At 40.3% G+C, this 27,954-nt stretch overlaps 1 protein-coding gene and 1 long non-coding RNA gene across 8 annotated transcripts; one reads left to right on the forward strand and one right to left on the reverse strand.

The window, feature by feature from the left end:
• The first annotated feature begins 3,282 nt into the window (after positions 1 to 3,282).
• Positions 3,283 to 27,877, forward strand: FCRL3 (Fc receptor like 3). 7 transcript variants are annotated; one of them, XM_063796488.1, is made up of 16 exons: positions 3,375 to 3,565; positions 3,642 to 3,768; positions 4,516 to 4,536; positions 5,601 to 5,846; positions 6,308 to 6,568; positions 6,803 to 7,087; positions 7,896 to 8,183; positions 8,630 to 8,908; positions 13,833 to 14,111; positions 14,449 to 14,568; positions 21,119 to 21,146; positions 23,263 to 23,381; positions 23,592 to 23,660; positions 25,385 to 25,416; positions 25,502 to 25,615; positions 27,597 to 27,860. In XM_063796488.1, exons 2-16 carry the CDS (start codon positions 3,738 to 3,740, stop codon positions 27,651 to 27,653), a joined length of 2,229 nt encoding a protein of 742 aa, XP_063652558.1. In that variant the 5' UTR covers positions 3,375 to 3,565; positions 3,642 to 3,737; the 3' UTR covers positions 27,654 to 27,860. The 7 variants fall into 7 exon arrangements, with proteins under 7 accessions (XP_016785225.2, XP_063652558.1, XP_063652551.1 ...); XM_016929736.3 differs by lacking the exon at positions 3,375 to 3,565 and adding an exon at positions 3,283 to 3,367 and having other exon boundaries at positions 25,502 to 27,877; XM_063796481.1 differs by having other exon boundaries at positions 25,502 to 27,877.
• Positions 7,582 to 8,743, reverse strand: LOC112205597 (uncharacterized). Its single transcript, XR_002939643.2, has 2 exons — positions 8,655 to 8,743; positions 7,582 to 8,258 (listed from the first exon to the last, which is right to left on the reverse strand). It is a non-coding gene; the product is annotated as an uncharacterized LOC112205597 (long non-coding RNA).
• Positions 27,878 to 27,954: the final 77 nt, after the last annotated feature.

A 27,954-nucleotide genomic window follows, 5' to 3' on the forward strand; every position in this document is an offset into this window, starting at 1 on the left:
GGGTACAGTCCTGCCTCTATAGAAACAACCACTGACCTATGAACAAAGCCACCACAAGTCGTGTCACAAAACCATATGCCCTAAGACTGCAAGCATCTTGCCCAGGCTCAGTAGTTAAGTATAAAAGGTGGCTCAGAATAGGCCTCTACAATCTGGAAAATGCCCTTCTCTCTTACTAAACAAATCCCAAGGCTGAGAATGACAGGATCTCTTCCCACCAAAAGCCTCTCCTTGTAAATATATAGCTCTCATACATTTGTTCTTTTGTTTTTAGTTCTTTTACATCTAAACCCATGCCCCAATTGTTTGTGTCTCTGAAAATTTGCTCTGGAACTTTAGACTCCCTCACTCCCTCCCCACTTAAATCTCCACACAGGGGAAGGCGTATGCTTGTTCATAAACCCTTCTGCCAGTAGAGTTGCATCCAGGGGGAAGAGCATGGAGTTAAGTTTAGCATGGGGCCGGGTGCGGTGGCTCATGCCTGTAATCCCTGCCCTTTGGGAGGCCGAGTGGGTGGATCACGAGGTCAGGAGATCGAGACCATCCTGGCCAGCATGGTGAAACCCGGTATCTACTAAGAATACAAAAATTAGCTGGGCGTGGTGGCACGTGCCTATAGTCCCAGCTACTCGGGAGGCCGAGGCACCAGAATCGCTTGAACCCAGGATGCAGAGTTTGCAGTGAGCCGAGATTGTGCCACTGCACTCCAGCCTGGGCAACAAAGTGAGACTCTTTCTCAAAAAATTATAGTAATAATAATAATAAGTGTAGCATGACTCAATTATTCTTCCAAAATTTACTGATCACATAAGGCACGTCACTTTTTCCAGGGTGGAGTGAGTTAAGGAGCAGAAGGAGGAACAGGAGTAGGAGTTGCATGCACATGGAAGAAAATAGATGTCCCCCCAACACAACCATTCATTAATATATTCAGGCAAATGAAAAGTTATTCTGTTCAATTAGATTTGCCGTATTTAGCAAATAAAAATATGGGACTCCTAGTTACATTTGTATTTCAGATAAACAGTGACTACTTTTTAAATGCAATTATATCCTGATATGGCTCCATGTCCCCACCCAAATCTCATCTTGAACTGTACTCCCATAACTCCCATGTGTTGTGGGAGGGACCCAGTGAGAAATAATTGAATCCTGGGGACAGTTTTCTCCATACTGTTCTTCTGGTAGTGAGTAAATCTCACGAGATCTGATGGTTTGATAAGGGGAAACCCATTTCGCTTGGCTCTCATTCTCTCTTTGCCTGCTGCCATTCATCTAAGATGTGACTTGCTCCTCCTTGCCTTCTGCCATGATTGTGAGGCCTCCCCAGCCATGTGGAACTGTAAGTCCAATAAACCTCTTTATTTTGTAAATTGCCCAGTCTTGTTATGTCTTTATCAGCAGCATGAAAACGAACTCATACATATCCCAAGTATTGTATGGAACATAATTATAGTAAAAATTATTTGTTTTTTATTTGAAATACAAATTTAAATGAGACCCTTGCATTTTATCTGGCAATCCTCTACTGAGTGTTAGGCACTGTGCTAGGTGCTAGAATAATGTGAATATGACATAGTTCCTGTCTTCAGAGAGAGAGGTAGAAAAATGTAACATTTTTGGCTACAGATGAGCAATTAAATTCAAAATACTCTTTTCTGAGCATATCTTTCCAACCACAGGAAACAATACTTCAGAGTCATCAACAACATCGTCATCTTTGAGCATGAAGTATATTTGAGGTTTATTCATATTTTGAATTAGTCTGAAATGACACACTGAATCTCGAAGCTATCCATATCCCACTGAACCTTCCTTTTGTTGATGAGCATGCTGTCCTCAGAGAAATAAAAAATAAGCCCTAACCACTCCCTTCCCTAAAGATACTTAGATCATTGAGGAATACCATCAAAGGGACAGGATGTTTCAGTTCACTGTGATCGGTTCTGGAGTGAAGGAAATCCAAGTGTTATTGATGCACGTGAGAGGAACACCCAGCCCAAATGTGGGAGGTCAGAGAATACCTCTCAGTAGAGGTGGCACCATATTCTACAATTATAAGTTTACAAAGACCCTGTAGTATGGATTAACTGGGTATAGTTTAAATAAATAATTTAATTTAATTTAAATAAATTGATATAACCAATGTATCTTCTCCAGAATATTGGAGAAATCTCTAACCAGGAATGACTAAGAACACATTGAAACACATCCAATCCTCTTCTATTGTCATCCTGTTCCTTACTGTTTGTTGGTCGTTCATTTGGCAAGTCCTTATTGACAAATTGGTATGTGACAAGTGCTCTGTTAGGCATTGAAACAAAATGAAGAACAAACCAGGCTTGTTCCCAAACCTTGTAATACTATCTAATGAGAAAAATAGGCATTATACAATCACATAAACATATAGAGAATGATAAAATTTGGTGACTTCCATGGGAGAAAGATCATAATAATATTTGTTAAAAAAGAGGACCCTCTTTCCATTACCTGCCAAGGTTAGGCACCCTGAGGATGGGACATTTGATCTGAGATCATCTTCCATTTCTAATGTAAAGGTCTCTGAATGATGACAACTTTATCCTGGTAGGTAGATTCCCAAGAATGGCTTACCTCTAAGTCTAAAACACGCCTTCCTAACAGAAGTTATATCACCCTCAAAGGGGCAAGAATTGACTCTTGGGAAGATGAAAAAACCTAATTTTTTAATGTATCAAACACAGCTATACATGCAGCACATAAACACATACATAATATATTTGTGGTATTAAATTTTCATGGAAAAAGGGGGTGGCTAAAAACAAAAATGTCTAAAAAAGATCCTTAGGGGAGCAGTAACGAAAAAATGGTTGAGAAACAGTGGTTCAGAGTTTTTATTCAATAGTCCCTCAAATAATACTTACTAAAGGAATGCTTTCAAGAAAGAACAGTTAGAGGTGCAGGGGATATAAGGGGTAAGAAAAGGGGCCCTTAAATGTTAATGGGAAAGAAGACACGAAAGCAAACAAGGAAATAGAGAAAAGAATTGCAAATTGTTATAAACACTGTGAAAAAAACACAAAGGACCTGAAACAAAATAATGGGGTGGAACCTCTTTGATTGCAAAGCCTTTTCTGAGAAGGGCTTTGGCTTTAAAAATGGTGGTACGCTTGCTGATTTATCTCCTAATTTGCAGATCTGGGTGAGATTACGGGAAGTCCCTGATCTGTACATTTGTATTATTTTCCTGTTCAGAAGCCTCATAACAACTTATGTGAAAGTCAAAAAGCCATATGCTTGACACCTTGACTGTGTGATTCACACCACGCTCATTAAGCTTGCCTACATTAGGAGCTGCATGCAGAACCAAAGGCTGTGTGAAGACAAGGTAGTGAAGGAGTTTCCCATATGAAAAATACAGACAGAATTATTTGAATACTAGCAAATACACAACTTGACATTTCTAGAGAACCCAGGCACAGTCTTGGAGACATTCCTCCTGAGAGACTGCAGCTGATGGAAGATGAGCCCCAACTTCTAAAAATGTATCACTACCAGGATTGAGATACAAACAGCATTTAGGAAGGTAGCCACATTCACATTTTCAGAGCCCAAAGCAAAATATGACACTAAGCTCTTCTTCCCTTTTCTGATTCTTGCAGGTCTCATCTGAGTAGCAGCTTCCTGCCCTCCTTCCTGGAGATAAGTCGGGATTTTGGTGAGACAGACTTTCCCGACCCTCTGCCCGGCCGGTGCCCATGCTTCTGTGGCTGCTGCTGCTGATCCTGAGTGAGTAGATGGGCTATAATGGGGCCACGGCCTCAGTTCCTAAAGGTGACCAGGGAAAAACTCAAGGAGCTTCTATCTCTGCTTCTACTTGGGGTTCAGAGACAGATAGCAAGGGATGGGAAGTGAGCAGAGCTGGGTTCCCAGGACAACCAGGAGGCTCCAAATGCAACCATCAGAGCAAGCCAGATATCCTGACCTTGGTTTCTCACCCACTGCTTTTCTCACCTCATAGGAAACTTGGATTTTTCCTTCTGCCAAACCACAACTGTATATCCCACCCTCCCTCTTAAGCCTCAGACTAAATAATTTTTCAGATGAACAGTTACTTCTAAAAACCTAGGCACGTGAAGGAAGGTTTACTGAGAAACATCACTCTTTTCTAGAAGTTTTAAGCCAAAATTTAATCAGAGATTGAAAAAGTGAGGGGAACAATAGGAAGCCCAAGGAACGAAAGGAGGATAAACCATTTCTGTAAGTCCTTGTCTGCCTCTGCACTCAGAGAAGAGAAGGAGAGAATAAAGTGTGCCGTGGCCAAGTAAATAATAGCGGAGATGAGGTCAGGCCTTGGACATAAGCCATCACGTTTGTAAAATACATTATATGACATTTTCTTTGTTGTTTAGGGGCTCTGGATGATATAAAAAGGGAGCAAAGAAATGATAAGGAAAAACAAAAGAAGTGGTTGTGGTTAGGTTGTTAGAAAATGTTTCGGAGAGTGTCTGATTGTCATTTTCTGCTCCCTCACAGCTCCTGGAAGAGAACAATCAGGTAAGTTTCTCCTTCTCTCTGCCCCTCTGGTCTCTGGATATTGGTCCCCTCAGCCCACACAGCCTGCCCTAACCCTTGCAGGCACGCATCCCATCAGCAATGCTGATGCTCTGGGGTCACATCTGCTACTATATTGGGTGAACAGAGCCTCCTCCGACTTTTTCAGTCTCTAGGTTTTTTTTTTTTTTTTTCTCCCTACATTACCAGTATTCCTCAGACTACAGGAAGGAAACACTTGCAGAGCAAAGGGCAGAGGCAGGAGGCTGATGATGAAGGAATCTCATATGTGATCTCCATATTCTCTAGTACATCTCCCTCTGAATGTCCAAGCTAGTGCTGCTATCAAAGGACATAGAAATAGCTACCATCCACGGAGGAAGATGCGACAGCAGAATCCTTATAAATCTCCAAAAAGAGCTCATGCCACTGCCACACCTCACTTCCATGCCTGTCACTCAGTTGAAATTGCATACGCAAGTCTGACTTCTCAAGCAACCCATCCTCCTCCATTTAAATTCTTTATATCCCTCCATTGTTTACTGTGTCCAACTTAAATGGAGAGTAAAGTTGCCTTCCCCATAGACTTTCAAAGCTAAGAGAGATATAAAAGTAATACAAGTGAGAAAATCTTATTCATTTTAAGTGTTAACAAGTAGGAAGTAATTTTCTGGAGTCTAGAAACTACTTCTGAGGTATATACATCCCAGGTTCACCTTTATCTGGACAGAAATGTATAGGACAAGAGAATTTCAGGATCAGCCACATTCTGAGGCCTTCGCAGTGTTTGCCCAATGGCAAATCACATCTCCTGAGCTTTTCTGAGGCTATGCCAGGAACCTGAGACCTCTCCCCTATAATACCCTTCTGCCCACCTCCAGGAAATGGATGAGGAAGAACAGATTCTTTCCCAGGCATTTCCCTAGGTTATTTCTGCTCAATTTTCCACCCTGGTCTTGACTGGAAATTAGTCCAGGAAAAGTCCTGACTGTAGGTTGGGCTCCCCCTGTGCTGTGCCCACCTCCCATTGACCTTCCCCTGCCTTCATCTTTCTATTTCCTGTTTAGGGGTGGCCCCAAAAGCTGTACTTCTCCTCGATCCTCCATGGTCCACAGCCTTCAAAGGAGAAAAAGTGGCTCTCATATGCAGTAGCATATCACATTCCCTAGCCCAGGGAGACACATATTGGTATCGCGATGAGAAGTTGTTGAAAGTAAAACATGACAAGATCCAAATTACAAAGCCTGGAAATTACCAATGTAAGACCCGAGGATCCTCCCTCAGTGATGCCGTGCATGTGGAATTTTCACCTGGTGAGGAATGGAAGGGGAGTGTCTAAAGTCAAGCCACCAGGCAGAATGTCTGAGGGCCGGGTTAATGCAGGGATCCTAGGCAGAGTTGTAAGCAGACATGGGGATTGATGCACTGACCCCAGTGGGGAAAATAAAGAGATAGGGCAGCAGCATGATGCTGGATTGTCTATCCATCTACCTCCAAAGAATTGTGGGTGACCCAGTGGCCATCAGGCAAAAAGGGGTTCAAGTCTGGGATTCCTCTTTTGTGAAAAGACATGTGAAGATTTCTCAACATTTTCTGGGAATTGGTTCACCCTTGTAGGGCAAGGAAGAATCAGGTATTTGGGGCCACATGGCAATGTGGGTGGGGGCCATTTGCAGGTGTGTATAGAACTGTGGCTCTTGCCTCATGGGTGGAAATGAAAGTGAAGGCAGAAACAGCAGGGGATAAACTGAGTGTGCTCCTGTGCTCTTTGCAGACTGGCTGATCCTGCAGGCTTTACATCCTGTCTTTGAAGGAGACAATGTCATTCTGAGATGTCAGGGGAAAGACAACAAAAACACTCATCAAAAGGTTTACTACAAGGATGGAAAACAGCTTCCTAATAGTTATAATTTAGACAAGATCACAGTGAATTCAGTCTCCAGGGATAATAGCAAATATCATTGTACTGCTTATAGGAAGTTTTACATACTTGACATTGTAGAAACTTCAAAACCCCTAAATATCCAAGTTCAAGGTAATGGCTAGATTCCTGTGGATTACTGGGTTTGGTAGGGAAACTGGGGATAAAGGGAAGATGTTTATCAGTGGGAATTTCATAAAGAGTCTCCTATGGCTCAGCCATGGGAGGGAGATGGTTCCTTCTGCATGCTTCTCTATCTCCTGATGGCTGGTGCTGAGAACACAAATGCGTCTCTCTAGGAACTCTGAGCCTCACCACCCTGGAGACTATGTTGTTTCTTTTCATTAGAGCTGTTTCTACATCCTGTGCTGAGAGCCAGCTCTTCCACGCCCATAGAGGGGAGTCCCATGACCCTGACCTGTGAGACCCAGCTCTCTCCACAGAGGCCAGATGTCCAGCTGCAATTCTCCCTCTTCAGAGATAGCCAGACCCTCGGATTGGGCTGGAGCAGGTCCCCCAGACTCCAGATCCCTGCCATGTGGACTGAAGACTCAGGGTCTTACTGGTGTGAGGTGGAGACAGTGACTCACAGCATCAAAAAAAGGAGCCTGAGATCTCAGATACGTGTACAGAGTGAGTGTCTAAGGGGCTGCTCTTCCAGAGTCAGAGCTGGGGAGAGGAAGGCCAGTGATATCTCCTGCACCCCTAGGATGGTGGACATAACAGAGAGGAGTGTCCAGCTATTCTGGTAATCTTCTCTCTTTAAGCTCAACGTTGGTCTAACAGCCCTAGAACATTTTCTTCCACTTGAGTCAGGTAATAGTAATTATTGATCAGTTACTGATTGCCCAACCCTATGGGGTTACAGAGATGTACAAGATCGGTTCTCTCATGAATCAAGAGACAACTAGAAGCACAGCTGAACACATGCAGTTTTAAGAGGCCCCTGTGGTGCTTCCATTTGGTAACCTGAACTCACAACAAAATAGTCCGAAAAGGGAAGATGAATATGAACTGTAATAGTCAGAGAAAGATATGGAGACATGGATGCAAATCTGGAGAAGTCTTGAGGAATAGGAGAAGGGTTTGGATTCTATTTTGATCTTCAAAACAGAGGATCTCCAGTGTTCTCTTTTATTTTGTGGTTTATTGATGCATCAAAGATTCCTTAGAGATAAATGCATATAAAATGTGACCAGAAAACATTGGGTTTCTGGAGATTATGGACTTGGTGCCCACATTTCTCAAGGATGGGAATGTTGTGGGAGTGAGAGGGATGTTGCTTCCTTTATAATCGTATACACAATTAATTTATTTCCTACTTTGGGCTTCTGCCTGCTGCACCTGCTGCTATTGGCCTATTCATGGTAGCTCCAGCCTTCCCCTTGACCTTGATGTCCCTGCCATCAGGACCTTCACATGCCATCTTGTGTTCCCCCAGGAGTCCCTGTGTCTAATGTGAATCTAGAGATCCGGCCCACTGGAGGGCAGCTGATTGAAGGAGAAAATATGGTCCTTATTTGCTCAGTAGCCCAGGGTTCAGGGACTGTCACATTCTCCTGGCACAAAGAAGGAAGAGTAAGAAGCCTGGGTAGAAAGACCCAGTGTTCCCTGTTGGCAGAGCTGCATGTTCTCACCGTGAAGGAGAGTGATGCAGGGAGATACTACTGTGCAGCTGATAACGTTCACAGCCCCATCCTCAGCACGTGGATTCGAGTCACCGTGAGAAGTAAGTTCCGATTCCTTTCACACAGCCTAGAGTTGCAAGCCAGGGTTTAGGTTCTCTGTCAGCCACTAAGGTCTCCTAAAAGAGGCACAGGGAGGGAGCGAGGGGAGGGGGGTGGGGAGAGAGAGAGAGAGAGAGGGAGAGAGAGAGAGAGAGAGAGAGAGAGAGAGATACTTAAAAGCTATCCAAGAAATGGGAAGATGGCAAAATAAGTTGAAGTACCTTACTTCTTGTGGGGAAGACTAAGTGGTGATGAAAGCAAAACTACCCAAGATTACCTCTCACTGTTTTGGGGAAATGCTTCTGATTGTTAGATAAGAAAAATGTGATCAGTGGGGAAACAGAAACAATCAAGGGACAAGGGACATATCCATTGCCAGGCTCCTTGAGAGAGGTTGTGCATCTGTCACAACATCAGAATCCTCTGACAGCCCTTTTGTCTCCTTCAGTTCCGGTATCTCACCCCGTCCTCACCTTCAGGGCTCCCAGGGCCCACACTGTGGTGGGGGACCTGCTGGAGCTTCACTGTGAGTCCCTGAGAGGCTCTCCCCCGATCCTGTACCGATTTTATCATGAGGATGTCACCCTGGGGAACAGCTCAGCCCCTTCTGGAGGAGGAGCCTCCTTCAACCTCTCTCTGACTGCAGAACATTCTGGAAACTACTCCTGTGATGCAGACAATGGCCTGGGGGCCCAGCACAGTCATGGAGTGAGTCTCAGGGTCACAGGTAAGCAAGATATACCCACAGCAGTTAACAGCCAATACAACAGATCATGTCTTCTCAGAAATAGCTCCACTGGGCTATTTGCTGGCTGATATCCCAATAGACTTCCCACTCTTTCTGACTCCACCTGGGAGTTCTGGGATTCTTCCTAGTGATTACACATTTAGTAACTTAGACCATTCCTTTTTTTAATTCCTCTGTAATTATCATCAACAGCCATCCATATACCCCATTCATTTTTTTTTTCTAGTAGAGGCACGAATGCTTACCAGAATACCAAACACGTGATGGGTCAGCAATTACTGACAAAGGAAAATGGCACAGAAAGCCTTTGTTTCTGAATTCCTTTGCCCAGGAAAAAAATGACTGGATCATCCCTTGCCACAGTTTTCTGCCCCTATCTCGATCTAAATTCCCACTTTGCTCCCTGGATCATTAAAGTGTCTCTCTTCATGGATACCCACTTCTGTGGGTTCTCTGTCAGCCACTAGGATCACAGCAGCAGGCCTCTTTCATGGCCTCCAGATTCTAGTGACCTATCTAACCTTCTCACTTTTTTCAAATGCCTTCTGATTGGGTCTCATTTAATCTGATGTTCTCAGTATCCCCTAACAAAATTTTCCTTCAGCGGAGGCACCAGGGCATCTCGTATTTCCCATGTCCAGCCCCTAAGAACAATTAGCAATGTGCCCAATCATTTAGAAGAGAACCTCCAGTCCAAGTCATGGTTATCCCAAAGGGCTCAGCATTTGGAGGATGGGAGAGGGCACTGGGACCTAGGAGAAGATGGCAAAATAAGAGAGATATGGTGATAATTCCCAGTCACACAAACCCATGCATTCTCTGGATTTTGCCATGGACTCTTGTTCTCCAATGATTCCAGACTATTAGAACACTTATGACATTTTGGTTAATAATAATCCTTCCTATAGGCCAAGCTTGGGTAATGATTTAAGGAGGTATTAAAATCTGGGAATGCCAGACAGTGTGCTGAAACAGAGACTCGAGTCTTGAACAAGAAAATATCATTTGTTTAACCTTGAATAAGTCTTCTTACTAGTCTTGTGCTTATTTTCCTCCCTTATAAAGTAATTGAGTCAGCAAATCATGGGGGTATAAGAATTCTGGATCTCGCGCCACTCTCCATCAAAAGTGTTTAACACACACCCCACATATATGTATATTAATAACATATATTTGTGTGTTAATTATATACATGTACTACTGTATTAACTTAATGGGCACATTACAAAACAAACAGAAAAAATAGAAATTAAATAAGGGGCCGGGTGCAGTGGCTCATGCCTGTAATCCTAGCATTTTGGGAGGCCGAGGTGGGCAAATCACTTGAGCTTAGGAGTTTGAGATCAGCGTGGGCAATATGGAGAAACCCCTGTCTCTACAAAAAAATACAAAACTCAGTTGGGCGTGGTGGCATGCGCCTGTACTCTCAGATACTTGGGAGGCTGAGGTGGGAGGACCACTTGAACCCAAGAGGTTGAGACTGCAGTGAGCCAAGATTGCCCAACTGCACTCCAGCCTGGGCAACAGAGTGATACCATGTCAATGAAAGAAAGAAAGAAAGAAAGAAAGAAAGAAAGAAAGAAAGAAAGAAAGAAAGAAAGAAAGAAAGAAAGAGAAAGAGAGAAAGAAGGAGAGAGAGAGAGAGAAAGGAAGGAAGGAAGGAAGGGAGGAAGGAAGGAAGGGAGGAAGGAAGGAAGGAAGGAGAGAAAGAAAATGAAATAAACAATATTTTAAAATCTTTGATTTAGAATATTTGACTAAAATTGTTATAATTGAATATGCTTCATTTACTTTGAAAATCTTAGTTTACTTATGGTGGTACAATTATTTGAGGTTTGGTTCTGAGTTTGGCCTTATTCCCATTAGTTTTAGTGTCTGTTACTGCTTAAAGCTTTATCTCACCAATATATCTACATCCAAGTGGAAGCAGATCATCACTGCTGCTCTTTCAATTCCATGATACTCATTTTTCAATCCCATAGTCTAACTATGCAAGGGTTTTCATTGAAATTTGGTTAATAAGTTTATGTTTTTGTTGATGTTCATTAGTTGTTCTTGTAAAGTAAGTGGGAAGTGCTGCATGTTGAATATCCTTTTTTTTTTTTTTTTTTTTTTTTTTTTTTTTTTTGAGATGGAGTCTTACTCTGTTGCCCTGGCTGGAGTGCAGTTGCACTATCTCAGCTCACTGCAACCTCCACCTCCGAGGTTCAAGCGATTCTTCTGCCTCAGCCTCTCCAGTAGCTAGGATTACAGAGGCAGGCTACCACGCCCTGCAAATTTTGTATTTTTAGTAGAGACGGGTTTTCGTCATGTTGCCCAGGCTGGTCTCGAACTTCTGAGCTCAGGGAATCTACCCGCCACAGCCTCCCAAAGTGCTAGAATTACAGGCATGCGCCACCACGCCCAGCCACTGCATGTTGAATTTCTATCGAACGTGTTTAAACTTTGGTTGCCATGTTCGGTTTCCATGGATTTTTAAAGGTGCAGATATAAATTTTTAAAGTTGACATACTTACATTTTCTGGTAATAAGACGACATAGAAATGTAAATATTTTTAAACAACTATTTTCCAAAATATTATCTCCATAGCATGAGTTTAGAAAAGCATTAACAATATGAAATACTGTAAAGTCACTTTTTAAAGTGTTTGCTAAGTATTAGCATTGTCAGTAGCCACTGATCACCAAAAAGTCAACAAAAATTAAATACTAATCTTTCTTCATGGAAAAACACGTAACTTATCTTTACACTTAATTCCTCTTTTTAGAACTTTGCCACAAAATAAGTGAACTTTCATGTGATACAAAAAGGTTTGAGGTCACTCCCCAATCTCATTACAAAGCATTGTAAATCTTTTATGATTTGGCCAGGCACAGTGGCTCATGCCTGTAATCCCAGCACTTTGGGAGGCCAAGGAAGGATTGCTTGAGCCCAAGAGTTTAGACCAGCCTGGGCAACATGGCGAAACCCTGTCTTTACTAAAAATACAAAAAAATAGCAAGGCGTGGTGGCACGATCCGGTAATCCCAGCTACTCTGGAGGCTGAAGCAGCAGGATAACTTGAGCCCAGGAGGTCAAGGCTTCAGTGAGTCATGATTGCACCACTGTACTCCAGGCTGGGCAACAGAGTGAGACGCTGTCTCAAAAAACAAAAAAAGAATACAGAAATTAAATTAAAAAATAAAAAAATATATTTTATGATTGAAATTAAAATCATCTGTAAAAACATTTAAGTAGCCAATTAAAAGGGCATTATGTTCCATATGCTGAGAGTTAACTAACAAGCCAAGGCACTGCTGTCCCACCCTCTGTGCCTGGGTGGCCCTGCCTTCATAAAAAACCCTGTTCTATCCCAATACACAGTGTGACATCTACCTGAGCAAGAGCACCACCATGAATATTAGTAAAGCTGAATATCTTTTTAAATTTCAAGCTCAAAAAGAAATACTCTTAAACGTTCTCGTATTTTCTTCTTACACTTCAATCTGGTGTCTTATAGCCCATCTTGGAGACCACTTAAGTTGACAATAACCATGGTCTTTTTCAGTCTTCAAATTCTTTGATTTTAGGGGAATATGCATTCAGAACCAGAGGTCCCATGAGCCCTAGAGGAGGGGATGCAAGAGGTTGGAAATCTCTCTTTCCAGAATACGAACACCCAGAGACATGAGTGAAAGGCACAGTGAGATCACAAAGCACCATACAAAAGACTCACCCCTGAGGCCCTCTGCATCCCGCCCAGGTCACTTCATATTTAGAGGCTATACAGAAGGGACAAATTCAAACCATCTGTTTCAATTTAGCAGGAACTCTACACTTCCAATATCAGGACTTGGCACCTCTATCCTGATGAGGCAGCTGGTGCTATCTTTCTTGCAGCCAGCAGATGGCTCATTTTCAAGTTTAATCATTGCCATTCAGTGAATAGTTTCCACGTTCACACTCATTCCCTTCAGCCAATCTGCGATGGAAAGCAGAGCTTAAGATCCTTATCAAGTTACCCTTGCCAATAAAGCACACAGCTTATATCTAAAGCACTACACACAGATTGGTTCATCCAGTTTTCCTCACAACTTTGCAGAACCAGCAATCTTACAGTTAACATTCGATATTAAGGGCTTTCTATTCTTCCCGCTATGCCATTTCTTTAATTGTTCATTAAAATAGAAATCATTGTTGCTAGAGCTATATCTGGATTTTTTTTGACAGTTTGGTTCACTTCAGTTTTCCATTCAATCATCAATTATTGAGCATAAATTTTATATGCCAGGCAAAGTTCCAACAGCTATAAATACAGCAACGAACAAACAGATAATTCTCCATCCTATTGGGGAATCATATAAAACAATGATGATGATAGATAGATAGATGATGATAGATAGATAGATACATACATACATACATACATACATACATACATACATCATACATACATAGACAGATGTTAGGTAGTGCTAAATGCTATGTAGAAAAATAAAGCAAGATGATTAGGTAGAGAGTAATGGGTCCTGCCTTTAGATAGGTATGGAAGTCTCAGTCTTAGAGCTAAGATTCAGGTGTAGGAATTTTAGAAACCTTGATTTTAGCTATATTTTTATCAATAATAATAACCAATTTTTATAGTACTTTACATACAATATGATTTTTATTACAATAGCTTGCGATATAATGTATCATTAACTCAGTTTTACAGAGGAATAAAGTAAGACTTAGAGAAATTAAAAAGTTCTTAAAAAATCAAGCTTATAGAGCTAATAAAGGATAGAGACAGGATTGAAGCCCAGGTTCTCCAGAATCCAGGTGCATGTTCCCGCAACTCAACTATGCTGCATATTCCTTTATTAAGTTCTCTTGTATACCTACTTAAGTAAAACTGCCAGTGAACTATTTTTCCTCCCTCAGTTCCGGTGTCTCGCCCCGTCCTCACCCTCAGGGCTCCCAGGGCCCAGGCTGTGGTGGGGGACCTGCTGGAGCTTCACTGTGAGTCCCTGAGAGGCTCCTTCCCGATCCTGTACTGGTTTTATCACGAGGATGACACCTTGGGGAACAGCTCGGCCCACTCTGGAGGAGGGGCATCCTTCAACCTCTCTCTGACTACAGAACATTCTGGAAACTACTCATGTGAGGCTGACAATGGCCTGGGGGCCCAGCACAGTAAAGTGGTGACACTCAATGTTACAGGTGTGTTAATAGTACCTGGGCTAGAGGTCACCGTTATGGTAAATAAAATAGCTATCTGACAGATTGTACAAATTCTACTAGCACCAAGGAGGTTTTGAACATGCGCACGAAGGCTTGGGACTTCTGGAGATTGGTACTGATTTTATATGGGAGAGGGAAAGGAAATACATTTTAATCTTAGATGCTGGCAAATACCTTTCATGTGCCATAGTTTTGAAAATTACAAATGATGCTACAGGAGGAATCAGAAACTGGAACATACCCACCCTACTTGCATGATTTTGTCTATATCCAAAACCTGTGCCACTGGAACTCAAGTACAGCTCCCTCCACTCAGGAACTTCCAGGAACAGAACAGGCCTTACCGCTGCGGGAATCACGGGGCTGGTGCTTAGCATCCTCGTCCTTGCTGCTGCTGCTGCTCTGCTGCATTACGCCAGGGCCCGAAGGAAACCAGGTGGGTGTCTAGGTCCTACCTTGTGATGTGATTTTGCCATTGCTATAATAATTTGAAGTTGTCTGGTGCACCCTATACAGGTCAAGTATTCCCTTCCAAGTACTAGGCCCTCAGTTCCACTACTCACTGTCACTCTGTAGGCAACTGTAGCAAAAACAATAGAATAAACTTCTCAATAAAATTTTTACCTCGTGTTTAATTTGAGATTTATATTAGGTAGCAGAGTTTTGCTTCCAATTAAAAATTAGAAAATTAATTAACTCATGTTCTATCTCCCTAAGAAAGTCCTTCATGCATAACAAAAAATAAATAAATCATCATAGAGGTGACCATCAACTCCGAGATATATTTGAATGCCAGCTAAATATAGTGAAATTGGATAAAATAAATAAAGAATGCCAAAAATGAGATTAAAAATTCAATTTCCGATTGTTGCTAGTATATAGAAACACAACTAATTTTAATATTAATTTTATATCCTGAAATCTTGCTAGACTGACTTATTAGTTCAGTATCTCTTTTGCAGATTTCATCAGATGTTCTATATAGATGATCATGTTGTCTGCCAAGAAAGATAGTTTAACTCTTTCCTTTCCAATATTACTTTCTTTTACTTCTTGTTCTTGCTTAATTGCACTGGTTAGAACCTCCTGTACAATGTCGAGTGCAAGTGGTGAGAGAAAATATTCTTATCACATTCCAGATCTTAGGGGGAAAGTATTCAATCTCTCCCCATTACAGATTACTTTAGCCATGGGTTTTTTTCAATGCTGTTTATCTGGTGGAGGAAGTCCCTCCTATTCCTAATTTGCTGAGAGATTTTACACAAATAAATTTTTGTAAAATGATTTTTCTACATTTATTGAGATAGTAATGAGTTTTTTTTTAGTCTATTGATAAGGTGAATTTTGAATGTCGAAGTAGCCTTATATTTCTGGGGTCAACCCAACTTGGTCATGATTGTTGATTTGATTTGCTAAAATTTTGCAAAGGATGTTTACGCCCATGTTTATGAGGAATATTACTTGTTAGCTTTCATTTCTAGAAATGTCTTTTTATGATTTGGTCTCAAAGGAATACTTACTTAGTTACCACTTCCAGAATTTTTCATTCCTTTTTATACAGCCATATTTTCACCTGGTATCAATTTTGTTCTGCCTGAAGGACTTTTTTTTTTTTAACATTTCATACAGTATGACTGTCTGCCAGTGAATTTGATTGGTAATGTTTCTCAATTCCTCTATATCCTTACTGATTTTTTGTCTACCTGATCTATCAATTATTGAGATAGGGGAATTAAAATCTTTAACTGTAATTGTGAATTTATCCATTTCTTCTGCAATTCTATCAAGTTTTGCTTCCGGAATTTGGAATTGCTCATTATTAGGTGGATAAGTGTTAAGAATTTTCATGTTTTTGATGAATTATCCACTTTATCCTTATGAAATGACCCTCTGTATCCCTGGTTGAATCACTTACTGTGAAACAGTCTTTGTCTAATATTAATACATTAATATAATTAGTGTTAGCATGTGATTTTTTTCCATCCTTTTGCTTTTAGCCTGTTTGTACCCCTATATTTAAAGTTAATTTTTAATAGATAGCATGCAGCTAATTCTTGCCGGTTTTGTTTAGTTTAATATTATAGTCTGCCTTTAAAATGAGGTGTTTAGACCATTTACATTAGTGTAATTATTGATATGATTAGGTTTCATGTCTATTTTGCTATTTGCTTTCTATTTGTCACATCTATTTTTTGCTTTACTTTGACTTATTTTTGGAATAATTGATTTTTTAATTCTATTTTACTTCCTTTGTTAGTATAATAGCCATAACTTTTTAAAAATTTTCAACTTTTATTTTAGATGTAAGGGGTAAATGTGTGGATTGGTTACATGGTTATATTGCATGATACTGAGATTTGGGGTACAGATCCTGTCACCCAGATAGTAAGCATAGTACCCAATAGGTAGTTTTTCAAATCACACATTCCTCCCCATCTCCCCCATCTAGTAGTCCACAGTGTCTGTTGTTCCCATGTTTATGTCCATGTTTGCTCAATGTTTAGGTCCCACTTATAAGTGAGAACATGTGGTATTTGGTTTTCTGTTCTTGTGTTAGTTGGTTTATGATTATGGCCTCCAGTTAAATCTATGTTGCTGCAAAAGACATGATTTCATTTTTTTATGTCTGCATAGTATTCCATGGTGTATATGTACCACATTTTCTTTATCCAGTCTACCACTGGTGGGAACCTAGATTGATACCATATCTTTGCTATTGTGAATAGTATGGCAATGAACATATGAGTGCATGTGTCTTTTTGACAGAATGATTTATTTTATTGTGGGCGTATACCAATAACAGAATTACTAGGTTAAATGGTAGCTCTATTATAAGTTCTTTGAGAAATCTCCAAACTCCTTTCCACAGTGGTTAAACTAACTTAAATTCCCACCAACAGTGTATAAGCATTCCCTTTTCTCCTCAGCCTCACCAGCACCTATTGTTTTCTGACTTTTAAGTAATAGCCATTCTGACTGGTGTGAGATAGTATCTGATGGTGGTTTTGATTTCCATTTCTCTGGAGATTAGTGATGTTGAGCATTTTTTTTATGTTTGTTGGCTGCTTGCTTGACTTCTTTTGAGAAGTGGCTGTTCATGTCCTTCACTTATATTTTAATGGAGTTATTTGGTTTTTGCTTGTTGATTTGTTTAAGTTCCTTACAGGTCTCAACATTAGACTTCTGTCAGATGCATAGTTTCCTAATATTTTCTCCCATTCTATAGGTTGCCTGTTTACTCTGTTGATAATTTCTTTTGCCGTGCAGAAGCTCTTTAGTTTAATTAAGTCACACTTGTCAATTTTTGTTTTTGTTGCAATTGCTTTGGGAACTTAGCCAAAAATTCTTTGCCAAAGCTGATGTCAAGGATCGTATTTCCTAGGTTTTCCTCTAGGAATTTTATACTTTGGAGTCCTACATTTAAATCTTTGATCCATCCTGAATTAAGTTTTGTATATGGTGAAAAGTAGGGGTCTAGTTTCAGTTTTCTGAATATGGCTAGCAAGTTATCCCAGCACCATTTATTGAATAGACAGTCATTTCCCCATTGCTTCTTTTTGTTAGCCTTGGCAAAGATCAGATGGTTGTAGGTGTGAATCTTTATTTCTGAGTTTTCTATTCCATTCCGTTGGTCTATGTGTCTGTTTTTGTATCAGTACTATACTATTTTGATTACTGTAGGCTTATAGTATAGTTTGAAGTTGTGAGGTGTGATGCCTTCAGCTTTGCTGTCTTTGCTTAGGAATGCTTTGGCTATTTGGGCTCTTTTTTGGTTCCATATGAATTTTAAAATAGATTTTTCTAATTCTGTGAAGAATGATATTGGTAATTTGATAGGAATAATATTGAATCTGTAAATTTCTTTGGGCAGTATGGCCATTTTAACAATATTAATTTTTCCAATCTATGAGCATGCAATGTTTTTCCATTTATTTGTGTTGTCTTTATTTCAGCATTTTTTTTTTTTATTTCTCGCAGAGATCTTTCACCTCCTTTGTTAGCTGTATTCCTAGGTATTTCATTTTCTTTGTGGCTATTCAAAATGGAATTGTCCCATTGATTTAACTCTTTGCCTGACTTTGTTGATGTATAGAAATGCTACTGGTTTTTGTACCTTAATTTTGTGTCCTGAAACCTTACTCTTGGCAGAGTCTTGAGGGCTTTCAAGTTAGAGAGTCATGCAGTCAGTGAAAAGAGAAAGTGTGACTTATTTAGCTATTTGGGTGCTTTTTATTTCTTTCTCTTGCCTGGTTGCTCTGGCTAGGAATTTCAGTACTATCTTGAATAGACGTGGTGATAGTGGACATGCATAGTTGTGTCCCTTTTTCATTAATTAAAAAAAATTTTTTTATTTCTGCATTAATTTTTATCTTTACCCAGGAGTTATTCAGGAGTAAGTTGTCTAATTTCCATGTATTTGTTAGTTTTGAGAGATCTTCTTGATATTTATTTCTATTTTTATTGCACTGTAGTCTAGGAGTGTACTTGGTATGATTTTTTTAAAAAATTTATTGATATCTGCTTTATGGCCCAGCATATGGCTGATCCTAGGATATGTTCCACATGCAGGTGAGAAGAATGTATATTCCATAGTTTCTGGATAGAATATTCTGTAGATGTGTGTTAGGTCTATTTGGTCAAGTGTCAAGTTTCTTTGTCAGTTTTCTGACAAAGTCCAGAGTTTCTTTGTCAGTTTTCTGCCTCGATGATCTGTCTAACTCTGTCAGTGGGATATTGAAATCTCCCACTATTATTGTGTGACTGTCCAGGTTTTTTTGTAGATCAAGAGGAACTTGTTTTATGAATCTGGGTGCTGCAATGTTGGGTGCATATATACTTAGAATAGTTAAGTTTTCTTGTTGGAAGCAATAATTATTTGTTTTGTTACTCTGGTGATTGCTTTAGGGCTTATAGTATACATCTTCAACTTATTGCTGTTTTCAAGTGATATTATATTACTTATAGAAGGCTCCTCTACACCTCCTACTTCCAAAATTACTTTTCTTTTTTTCCTCTCATTGTTTATCTGGGATGCCATTTTCTAATCTATAACATACTAAAAGAAGACATTTGAATCTCAGTGTTGAGGTTGTCAGTCAGCACAGCACCAGGAGAGAAAACTGACAATCACTTCACGTGATCCATGTGAACAGAAGCCCAGGTGGTCTGTCCCCCAGACTTAGGGGAAGTGTTATTTTAAATAACAAACTCACTAAGGAATTAGGACAGTTCACCAAGCAGAGGGTCTGTGCTCTTCTTTTCTCAAAATCTTGCTTACTGTACCTCCTCATAGCAAAGTCTCCCTTCTCATCATTGACAAGACTTCTCAGGAAGAAGCTCAGACCTTCTACATTTTTCTAAAAGTTAAGGGCTCTGCTCCTTGCCTGAGTGAATCACTCCTAAAAGGAATGATAGGTTTATTGACTCTATAGTAAATCCAGCTGTGTTGAAATTCCAGTAACAAAACTAGCCAACTTGATATTGGGCAAATAAGTTAAACTCACTAAACTCAGTTTCTTCATCTATGAAGTGGTTATAATAATAACAGTATCTACCTTTTAGGTACTATGACCCAACCTAGGTAAACTGCTTAGCACCGTGCTGGCCCATATGTCTTCAAGGAATATTAGCTTGTATAATAAATAGCCACCTGTCTAGGTCTCAGTTTTCTCTTTTACAGATAAGGAGATAGACTGACTCCCAGATTCATTCTAGGTCAGAGCTAACCACCCACAGAAAAGATACTGGTTATTGACTGATGTGGATTGTGATTGCTCTGAGGAGATTCAGGACCACATCCTGATCATACCCCTCTAGCTTAACTCAGGAGGCCCACTCCCTGAGGAACAGGGAGTTACTCAGTTATTTTTCATGAGAGTCAAGGCTGGTATGTTTATTTTGAGCAACGACTTGCATTCTCTAAGCCAATGAGACCGATTAGAGCCACAGATTTTAAAAAGGCAAAGGACAAGGATGGGAACCTGGATAAGGCTTGTATTGGGGCAAGCCTGAAAGATTCAATATTTCGGTGATGATGGAAACTTGCCATATTTTTAAGTCTGATAGATTTAGCTTCAAGGATAGACTTCTAACAGGCAATCTCCTTTTAGAAAATTGTCAATTTGTTATTTTTAAGTCCTCAAAGTAAATACTTTGTTCAGTTGTTTAACAAACCTTTGTTGAATATTTTTAACTGCTAAGCATGATATTAGGAATACAAAAAAATTTAAGATGAGGTTTACAGCCTCAAGTAGCACACCCTTTCATGAAAGAGAGAAATAGAGGCAAATAGAGATAAATAATTACAAAACAATATAGTAATTTTAATATTACATGGTCTTATGTGCATGGAGACAGTTTACTTAATCCAGCCTGTTGGCATCAGGGACAGCTCTGGAAGAAAGATAAATTGGAGCTAGCCAAGTGAAAGAGAAGGAGAGAAGAGGTGTGGAAAAGCCATTACATACCCAAACGATTTGCAGTTCAGTGTTGCTGGAATAGACTTGCAGGGGTGAGGGGTCACAGTTAGAGAAAGAGAAGGTAGAGCTTATCATGGTAGTCCCATTGATTCATATTAGTGAAGGAATTCTGTATCCATTTTGAGCATCCCTTGGCCCCTCTAGGCCTCAGTCTCCTTGTCTCCACTTTGTAGGGCTGCAGTCAGGATGAAGAAGTGGGTTTGAGGGGAGCACCTGACCCAGGTTGTGACCTACTCAGTCACAACTACTTAGACTTGCTATTCACCTATTACTGATTGAAAAATGATTCAGAATGAGTGTGACTCTGGGCAAATGCCTTTCAAGACCCCACCTTCCTCACCTATAACATAACATAGGGGGAGTAAGGAGGGTGGAGCTGGATAATCCTTGAGATTTGCCGTAGCTTAGATCTAGAATGAATCTGATTTCTAGGAAAAAGTGTTCTAACAGAGAGTTCATTATTTACACAGCTCACTTACCACCAACCTTCCTTTGTTTGTTTTGCAGGAGGACTTTCTGCCACTGGAACATCTAGGTGAGGTCTCTGCTTCTTGTGCTGCCAACATTTTCATGATTTATTTATATGCACAAGACTTGTTTATGTTTTTTTTTTTAATTTCAATGGATTTCCTAGTAGCATCTTTACGTTCTTACAAAATAAAAAAGTAGATATAAGTGAATGTCACTTTCACTTATATTTGTGAACGATATTCACTGTCTCTACTTAAACACAATACATGTTATTGGCTATCTATGTTAATTTATCTACTTCCTTAAATGTGTTCCAGCAGAGACTTGACCACTAATGTCTTAATGGCATTACCTTTCATAGGGCTACAGTGCATTCATTTCCTTCTTCCTCATTCTTCCACTCATTTGGGAAATTATTACTGAATGCTGGCAATGTTCAATTCACAATATTAACTGCAGAAGGAAATGAAATTGGAAAAAAATCCACTTTACTTGAAGAGTTCGCATGGCATCTTGCAGGAAAGGTAGATTATTGTAATATGAGGTGTAAAACTGAAAGGGACCTTTTAAAAAAGACAAGGTTTAAGTTCTTTAAGAATGCAGAGGTCTTTGTGTATCAGTGTTTAATCATTTACATCTTCAAAAATAACATTTAAAATTAGTCAAATATGAATTTTTGCCTTTCAAAGAGGCCCTGAGGCTGCTGGCCCTCTGGCCTTGCCTTGGCTGTCCTGTTTTGTAATGCTTCCCTGGGCTTCATCTTGTGCCATAAGGCTTCTGATACTTTATTAATAAATGGTGCTGGGAAAACTGGCTAACCATATGTAGAAAGCTGAAACTGGATCCCTTCCTTACACCTTATACAAAAATTAATTCAAGATGGATTAAAGACTTAAATGTTAGACCTAAAACCATAAAAACCCTAGAAGAAAACCTAGGCAATACCATTCAGGACATAGGCATGGGCAAGGACTTCATGTCTAAAACACCAAAGGCAATGGCAACAAAAGCCAAAATTGACAAATGGGATATAATTAAACTAAAGAGCTTCTGCACAGCAAAAGAAACTACCATCAGAGTGAACAGGCAACCTACAAAATGGGAGAAAATTTTCGCAACCTACTCATCTGACAAAGCGCTAATATCCGGAATCTACGATGAACTCAAACAAATTTACAAGAAAAAAACAAAGAACCCCATCAAAAAGTGGGCAAAGGATATGAACAGACACTTCTCAAAAGAAGACATTTATGCAGCCAAAAAGCACATGAAAAAATGCTCATCATCACTGGCCATCAGAGAAATGCAAATCAAAACCACAATGAGATACCATCTCACACCAGTTAGAATGGCGATCATTAAAAAGTCAGGAAACAACAGGTGCTGGAGAAGATGTGGAGAAATAGGAACACTTTTACACTGTTGGTGGGACTGTAAACTAGTTCAACCATTGTGGAAGACGGTGTGGCGATTCCTCAGGGATCTAGAAGTAGAAATACCATTTGACCCAGCCATCCCATTACTGGGTATATACCCAAAGGATTATAAATCATGCTGCTATAAAGACATGCATACATATGTTTATTGTGGCACTATTCACAATAGCAAAGACTTGGAACCAACCCAAATGTCCAACAACAATAGACTGGATTAAGAAAATGTGGCACATATACACCATGGAATACTATGCAGCTGTAAAAAATGATGAGTTCATGTCCTTTGTAGGAACATGGATGAAACTGGAAACCATCATTCTCAGCAAACTATCGCAAGGACAAAAAACCAAACACCGCATGTTCTCACTCATAGGTGGGAATTGAACAATGAGAACACATGGACACAGGAAGGGGAACAGCACATTCTGGGGACTGTTTTGGGGTGGGGGGAGGGGAGAGGGATAGCATTAGGAGATATACCTAATTCTAAATGACGAGTTAATGGGTGCAGGACACCAGCATGGCACATGTATACATATGTAACAAACCTGCACATTGTGCAGATGTACCCTAAAACTTAAAGTATAATAATAATAAAATTAAAAAAAAAGATCCAAGCAGAAGCAGACACAATATTTTTACTTGAATCGTGCTGGACTGGAAGACTTCCAGAATACTGATTTCCCTGAAATTCTGTGTAACCCACAGATACTTTTTAATCCATTCTCTCCCCCTCTGTCACAGTCACAGTCCTAGTGAGTGTCAGGAGCCTTCCTCGTCCAGGCCTTCCAGGATAGACCCTCAAGAGCCCACTCACTCTAAACCACTAGCCCCAATGGAGCTGGAGCCAATGTACAGCAATGGTGAGGACTCCCTAGGGGGCAGAAGGCTCTAGGGAGGAGCCAGGGAGGGAAGAGGGATTGAGCGACAGCCCATGGCCCTGTCACAAATTTAAAAATGACATTCCTAGCATTACACTGGGAATAGAAGTTGGTTATGAATTTGGTGATTGGGAAGTAGAGTCTAGAATATGAGCTCTTGACTGAAACCAACTATGATATCTTCTCTCACAGTAAATCCTGGAGATAGCAACCCGATTTATTCCCAGATCTGGAGCATCTGGCATACAAAAGAAAACTCAGGTAAGATGCCTTTCAGGCAAATAGAGGTGAGGTGGCAGTGTTTTATTGAACTGGGCAAGGGGTCTTTGATCAGAGTTATTTCAAATACAAGCCCAATACGCAAGGCATTACTTGCCTCCCATAATGTCAGCTGTAGAATCTATCCATTTCTTCTTACCTTTACATACTGCCACCATGATCCCATAAATTCTCTGAGGACAGACACTGTGACTTTTTCACTAATGTATTCACAGCATTTAGCTCAATGCTTGGAAAACTGTAGGCCCCCTAAAATATTGTTTGAATTAATGAGTGAATAATCAAATGTGGAGACAATTGTCATTCTTTTAACTGGTCTCTTTATTTCTACTACTGTTCTCCTCCAGCCTTCCCACAATCTATTTCCAGCATGATCCCTTTGAGGTGCTCTATTGTTCACATCAGTGCCTCGATTAACTGCCCTCAATGACACCCATTCCAAAGCATGATCTTTGCCTTCTGCACGCTGGCTCCTCCTGCGAGCTTTGCCTAATGTTCTTCCTCTAGCCATACTGAACTCTTGGCATCTTTATGCTTGGTGCTCATGTTTCTTACTGGTCTTGAAATGTCCTTTCCTCTAGTCTACTTGGTGACCCCTACTCATATTTCAAGACATAGATCAGTTAACAGTGAAACTCACACTGATGCCAAATACCCTTTCCATATTCTAATCTGGGAGGAGACATTTATTCTTTATGGTAACAACATAGTTCAATATGTATTTCTGTCTTGGTGCCCATAATGCTTGTTGCATTTATTTCTATGTCCATTTCTCCCCTTCAAAATTATAGGATTCTTGATCACATGAACTGAGTTTCTGTCATTTCTTTTTTTTTTTTTTTTTTTTTTTTGTGAGATGGGGTCTCGTTCTGTCGCCCAGGCTGGAGTGCAGCAGTGCGATCTTGGCTCATTTCAACTTCTGCCTCCTGGGTTCAAGGGATTCTCCTGCCTTAGCTTCCTAAGTAGCCGGGATTACAGGCGTGCATCACCATGCCCAGCTAAATTTTGTATTTTTAGTAGAGACAGGGTTTTACTATGTTGTCCAGGAGTTTCTGTCATTTCTATCTCCTTATACCTTACCTAATGCCTAATAGAAAGCATTGCTTATTGGCTGCACAAACAAATAAAAGAGATACAAACAGCCCCTTGGAAAGGTAGAAAACACACACACACTAAATTTTCTCAATGCTCCAATGCAACTCTTTGGCTTCCTGGGAAATTGTCATGTGGCCTTAGAATGCCAATCTCCTCTCTGGTCTCTTCCAATTTCCCTGTGCAAGTGAAGTGACTCATATCTGCCTCCTTCTCCCAGAGGATCAATACGGCCATAGAAATCTGTAGTGGATTGGGAGTGGGTGTCCCTCTGGGGTTATAATGAGCAGAGGAGCAAGAAGGAAATTGTCATGAAAATAGTTCTGGGCATTTGGTGGGCAGAGGAAAGTCTTTATTAGTGTTTGTGCTTGGGGCAGTACTTTTTCTATTTGGGTTTGGAAGAATCCAACAGGGGAAACAGTCAAGAGATCAAGCAAATCAAGAAGATTGGCTTGGAGTACTTTTTCTACGTGGGTTTGGAAGAACCCAGCAGAGGAAACAGCAAGAGATCAAGCAAATCAAGAAGATTGGTTTGGAATGCAGTGTGCGTAGGTTGTAAGTTGGAATATATTGCCCACAGTTTAATACTTCTCTTTACTACTCCTACCCAACAGCTAATTGTCCAATGATGCATCAAGAGCATGAGGTGAGTCACATTTCTTGGCTTTCTTTCCTCTCTGGCCTTCCTCTCCTGTATTTAGGTACTTACCTTTTGTGTTTTTTTCTACCAGGAACTTACAGTCCTCTATTCAGAATTGAAGAAGACACACCCAGATGACTCTGCAGGGGAGGCTACCAGCAGAGACAGGGCCCATGAAGAAGATGATGAAGAAAACTATGAGAATGTACCACGTGTATTACTGGCCTCAGACCACTAGCCCCTTACCCAGAGTGGCCCACAGGAAACAGCCTGCACCATTTTTTTTTCTGTTCTCTCCAACCACACATCACCCATCTCTCCAGACTCTGCCTCCTACGAGGCTGGGCTGCAGGGTACGTGAGGCTGTGCAAAAGGTCTGCAAATCTCCCCTGTGCCTGATCTGTGTGTTCCCCAGGAAAAGAGCAGGCAGCCTCTGAGCAAGCACTGTGTTATTTTCACAGTGGAGACACGTGGCAAGGCAGGAGGGCCCTCAGCTCCTAGGGCTGTCGAATAGAGGAGGAGAGAGAAATGGTCTAGCCAGGGTTACAAGGGCACAATCATGACCATTTGATCCAAGTGTGATCGAAAGCTGTTAATGTGCTCTCTGTATAAACAATTTGCTCCAAATATTTTGTTTCCCTTTTTTGTGTGGCTGGTAGTGGCATTGCTGATGTTTTGGTGTATATGCTGTATCCTTGCTACCATATTGGGAACAGCCAAAAGAAGTTATAGAACAAGATTTTAAGGTGACTCTATCTGAAGTGTATTTTTGTACTTACAGGGTGACATTCCCAACAAAATTACCCTAGTTATGATGAAAAATAACTTCAGCATTTCATTAAAGACTCTGCTAGTTTAATATGGGACTTCTATCCCCACTGCAAAGACCTTATGTGTGAAGAATCACATTAATTGTAATTTTTGCTTCATGACATAGTCTCATCATTTTCCATACATGATAGATTTCTAGTCAGTCAGTTTTATTCTTATAAGCACCCATTAACCCCGAGACAATAACCTACTATATCTATGTGGCTTCTCCCATTCTCTTCCTCTACCTCACTCCATCCAATAAAAAACCATTCTAAATCTCATGTTCATTATTCCCATGCTCTCCTATTTCTATCATATTAATGTATCTACATGTTTTCCTTAAATATGTTTTTATATTAGCTTTAACTATAAGTTAAAGACCATATTGTTGTAGATAATTTTTTTTAGTACTTTCTCTTCATGTTGTATTTCTAAGATTCATCCATATTGTTGCGTGTTGCTATAGTTCATTTGTTTTTATTGCTGTTTAGTATTTACTTGTGTAAAATATCTGGCTTAATGTTTTCCTAAACTCCTAAAGAGTTTTCAAAAACTCTTTCCACAGTGTGTTGAATTTTTAATATGACAAAAATGAAAATGTACCAACAATTTTCAGTGACTTCACCTCCATTCTGAAATCCTGATGTTTCCAAATATCTCTGAACACCTCAAGTCCTAGGGACAACTGAGATTATATTAACATTAATCTCTGAATGTTGCCAATTCTAGGCCTTCACTTGGTTCATGTAGGAACACCAAGTCCCTTTCAAAGCACCACATCTTCCTCTGATCAATATTTCTTGGAGTCCCTAGGGAATGTCTTACATGCATTCAAACAATCACCATTTCTGGAGATAACACTACAGGGTCACCATAAACTCTGCTACCCTTAGGTTCCATCACTATGGAAGCCGAGTTTCACCAGAAGGCACTTTTGTCCTCCATTACGACCAGCAAAGCCAGCTAAGCCACAGCTGCTGGCCTCAAAAAATGTGATGATCAATCCACACTGCTCCCACTGGCCTCTGTTACCCTTATCCTGGCCTTTGAGAGCAGGGCATGATGTCCTGCCTATACTGAGATGCTGATCTCTGCCAGTTCATGTTCATATTGGCTTTAAAATTTTAAGGTCCCTTGAAGAGGGAGGAGGCAAATGTTTCTGTCTTCTATGTGATACACTCTGCTGTTTTTTTCTCTATGGTGAAAATATGTAAACCGGTTTTGGGTACCAACCACCAGGCTGTATATGGAGGCTCTCCTCCTTTCTAACCCTGCTGCTGATTTGGAATTACCTTGCCAAGCCCCTTTGTGCCTTATAGTGAACTTTCTCTAAGGGACCTGTCATCTCTTATCATTGTTTATCCATTTTCTAGATTCTGAACCCAAGAAAGAACAAAGTTCAAGATTTCCCATGTCTTTGTAACACTTAGCCCTGTGCAAATCAGAGTATGTGAGTGGAAGGAGGGGTGAGTCCTAACTGTACATCTCGGATATAACAAAAGTGCAAATTCTGATTGACCTGTAAAATGAATTATTCTCATGCAGTGCTCTACTTGACTTTTATCTTTGAATTCACAACTAAAAACCCATAGCCCAGAAATCTAAAAAAAGTAATTTTAGTGGAGCCTTTGAAAATAAAAGACCATTGGAAAAAGTACCAGTTTCCACTGTCTTTCTCACACTTACCCTTTTAGTATATCTTTACATCAGAGCCTATTCTCACTCATGGTT

This window comes from Pan troglodytes, chromosome 1 (assembly GCF_028858775.2).
Source record: "Pan troglodytes isolate AG18354 chromosome 1, NHGRI_mPanTro3-v2.0_pri, whole genome shotgun sequence".
Taxonomy (NCBI): domain Eukaryota; kingdom Metazoa; phylum Chordata; class Mammalia; order Primates; family Hominidae; genus Pan; species Pan troglodytes.

Excerpts from the sequence above, each read along its gene's own strand:
- FCRL3 (XM_063796488.1), top strand. The coding sequence starts at position 3,738 with ATGCTTCTGTGGCTGCTGCTGCTGATCCTGA. Across the intron at positions 4,537-5,600 it reads TCCTGGAAGAGAACAATCAG|GGGTGGCCCCAAAAGCTGTA; the intron begins GTAAGTTTCTCC and ends TTTCCTGTTTAG. Across the intron at positions 6,569-6,802 it reads CCTAAATATCCAAGTTCAAG|AGCTGTTTCTACATCCTGTG; the intron begins GTAATGGCTAGA and ends TCTTTTCATTAG.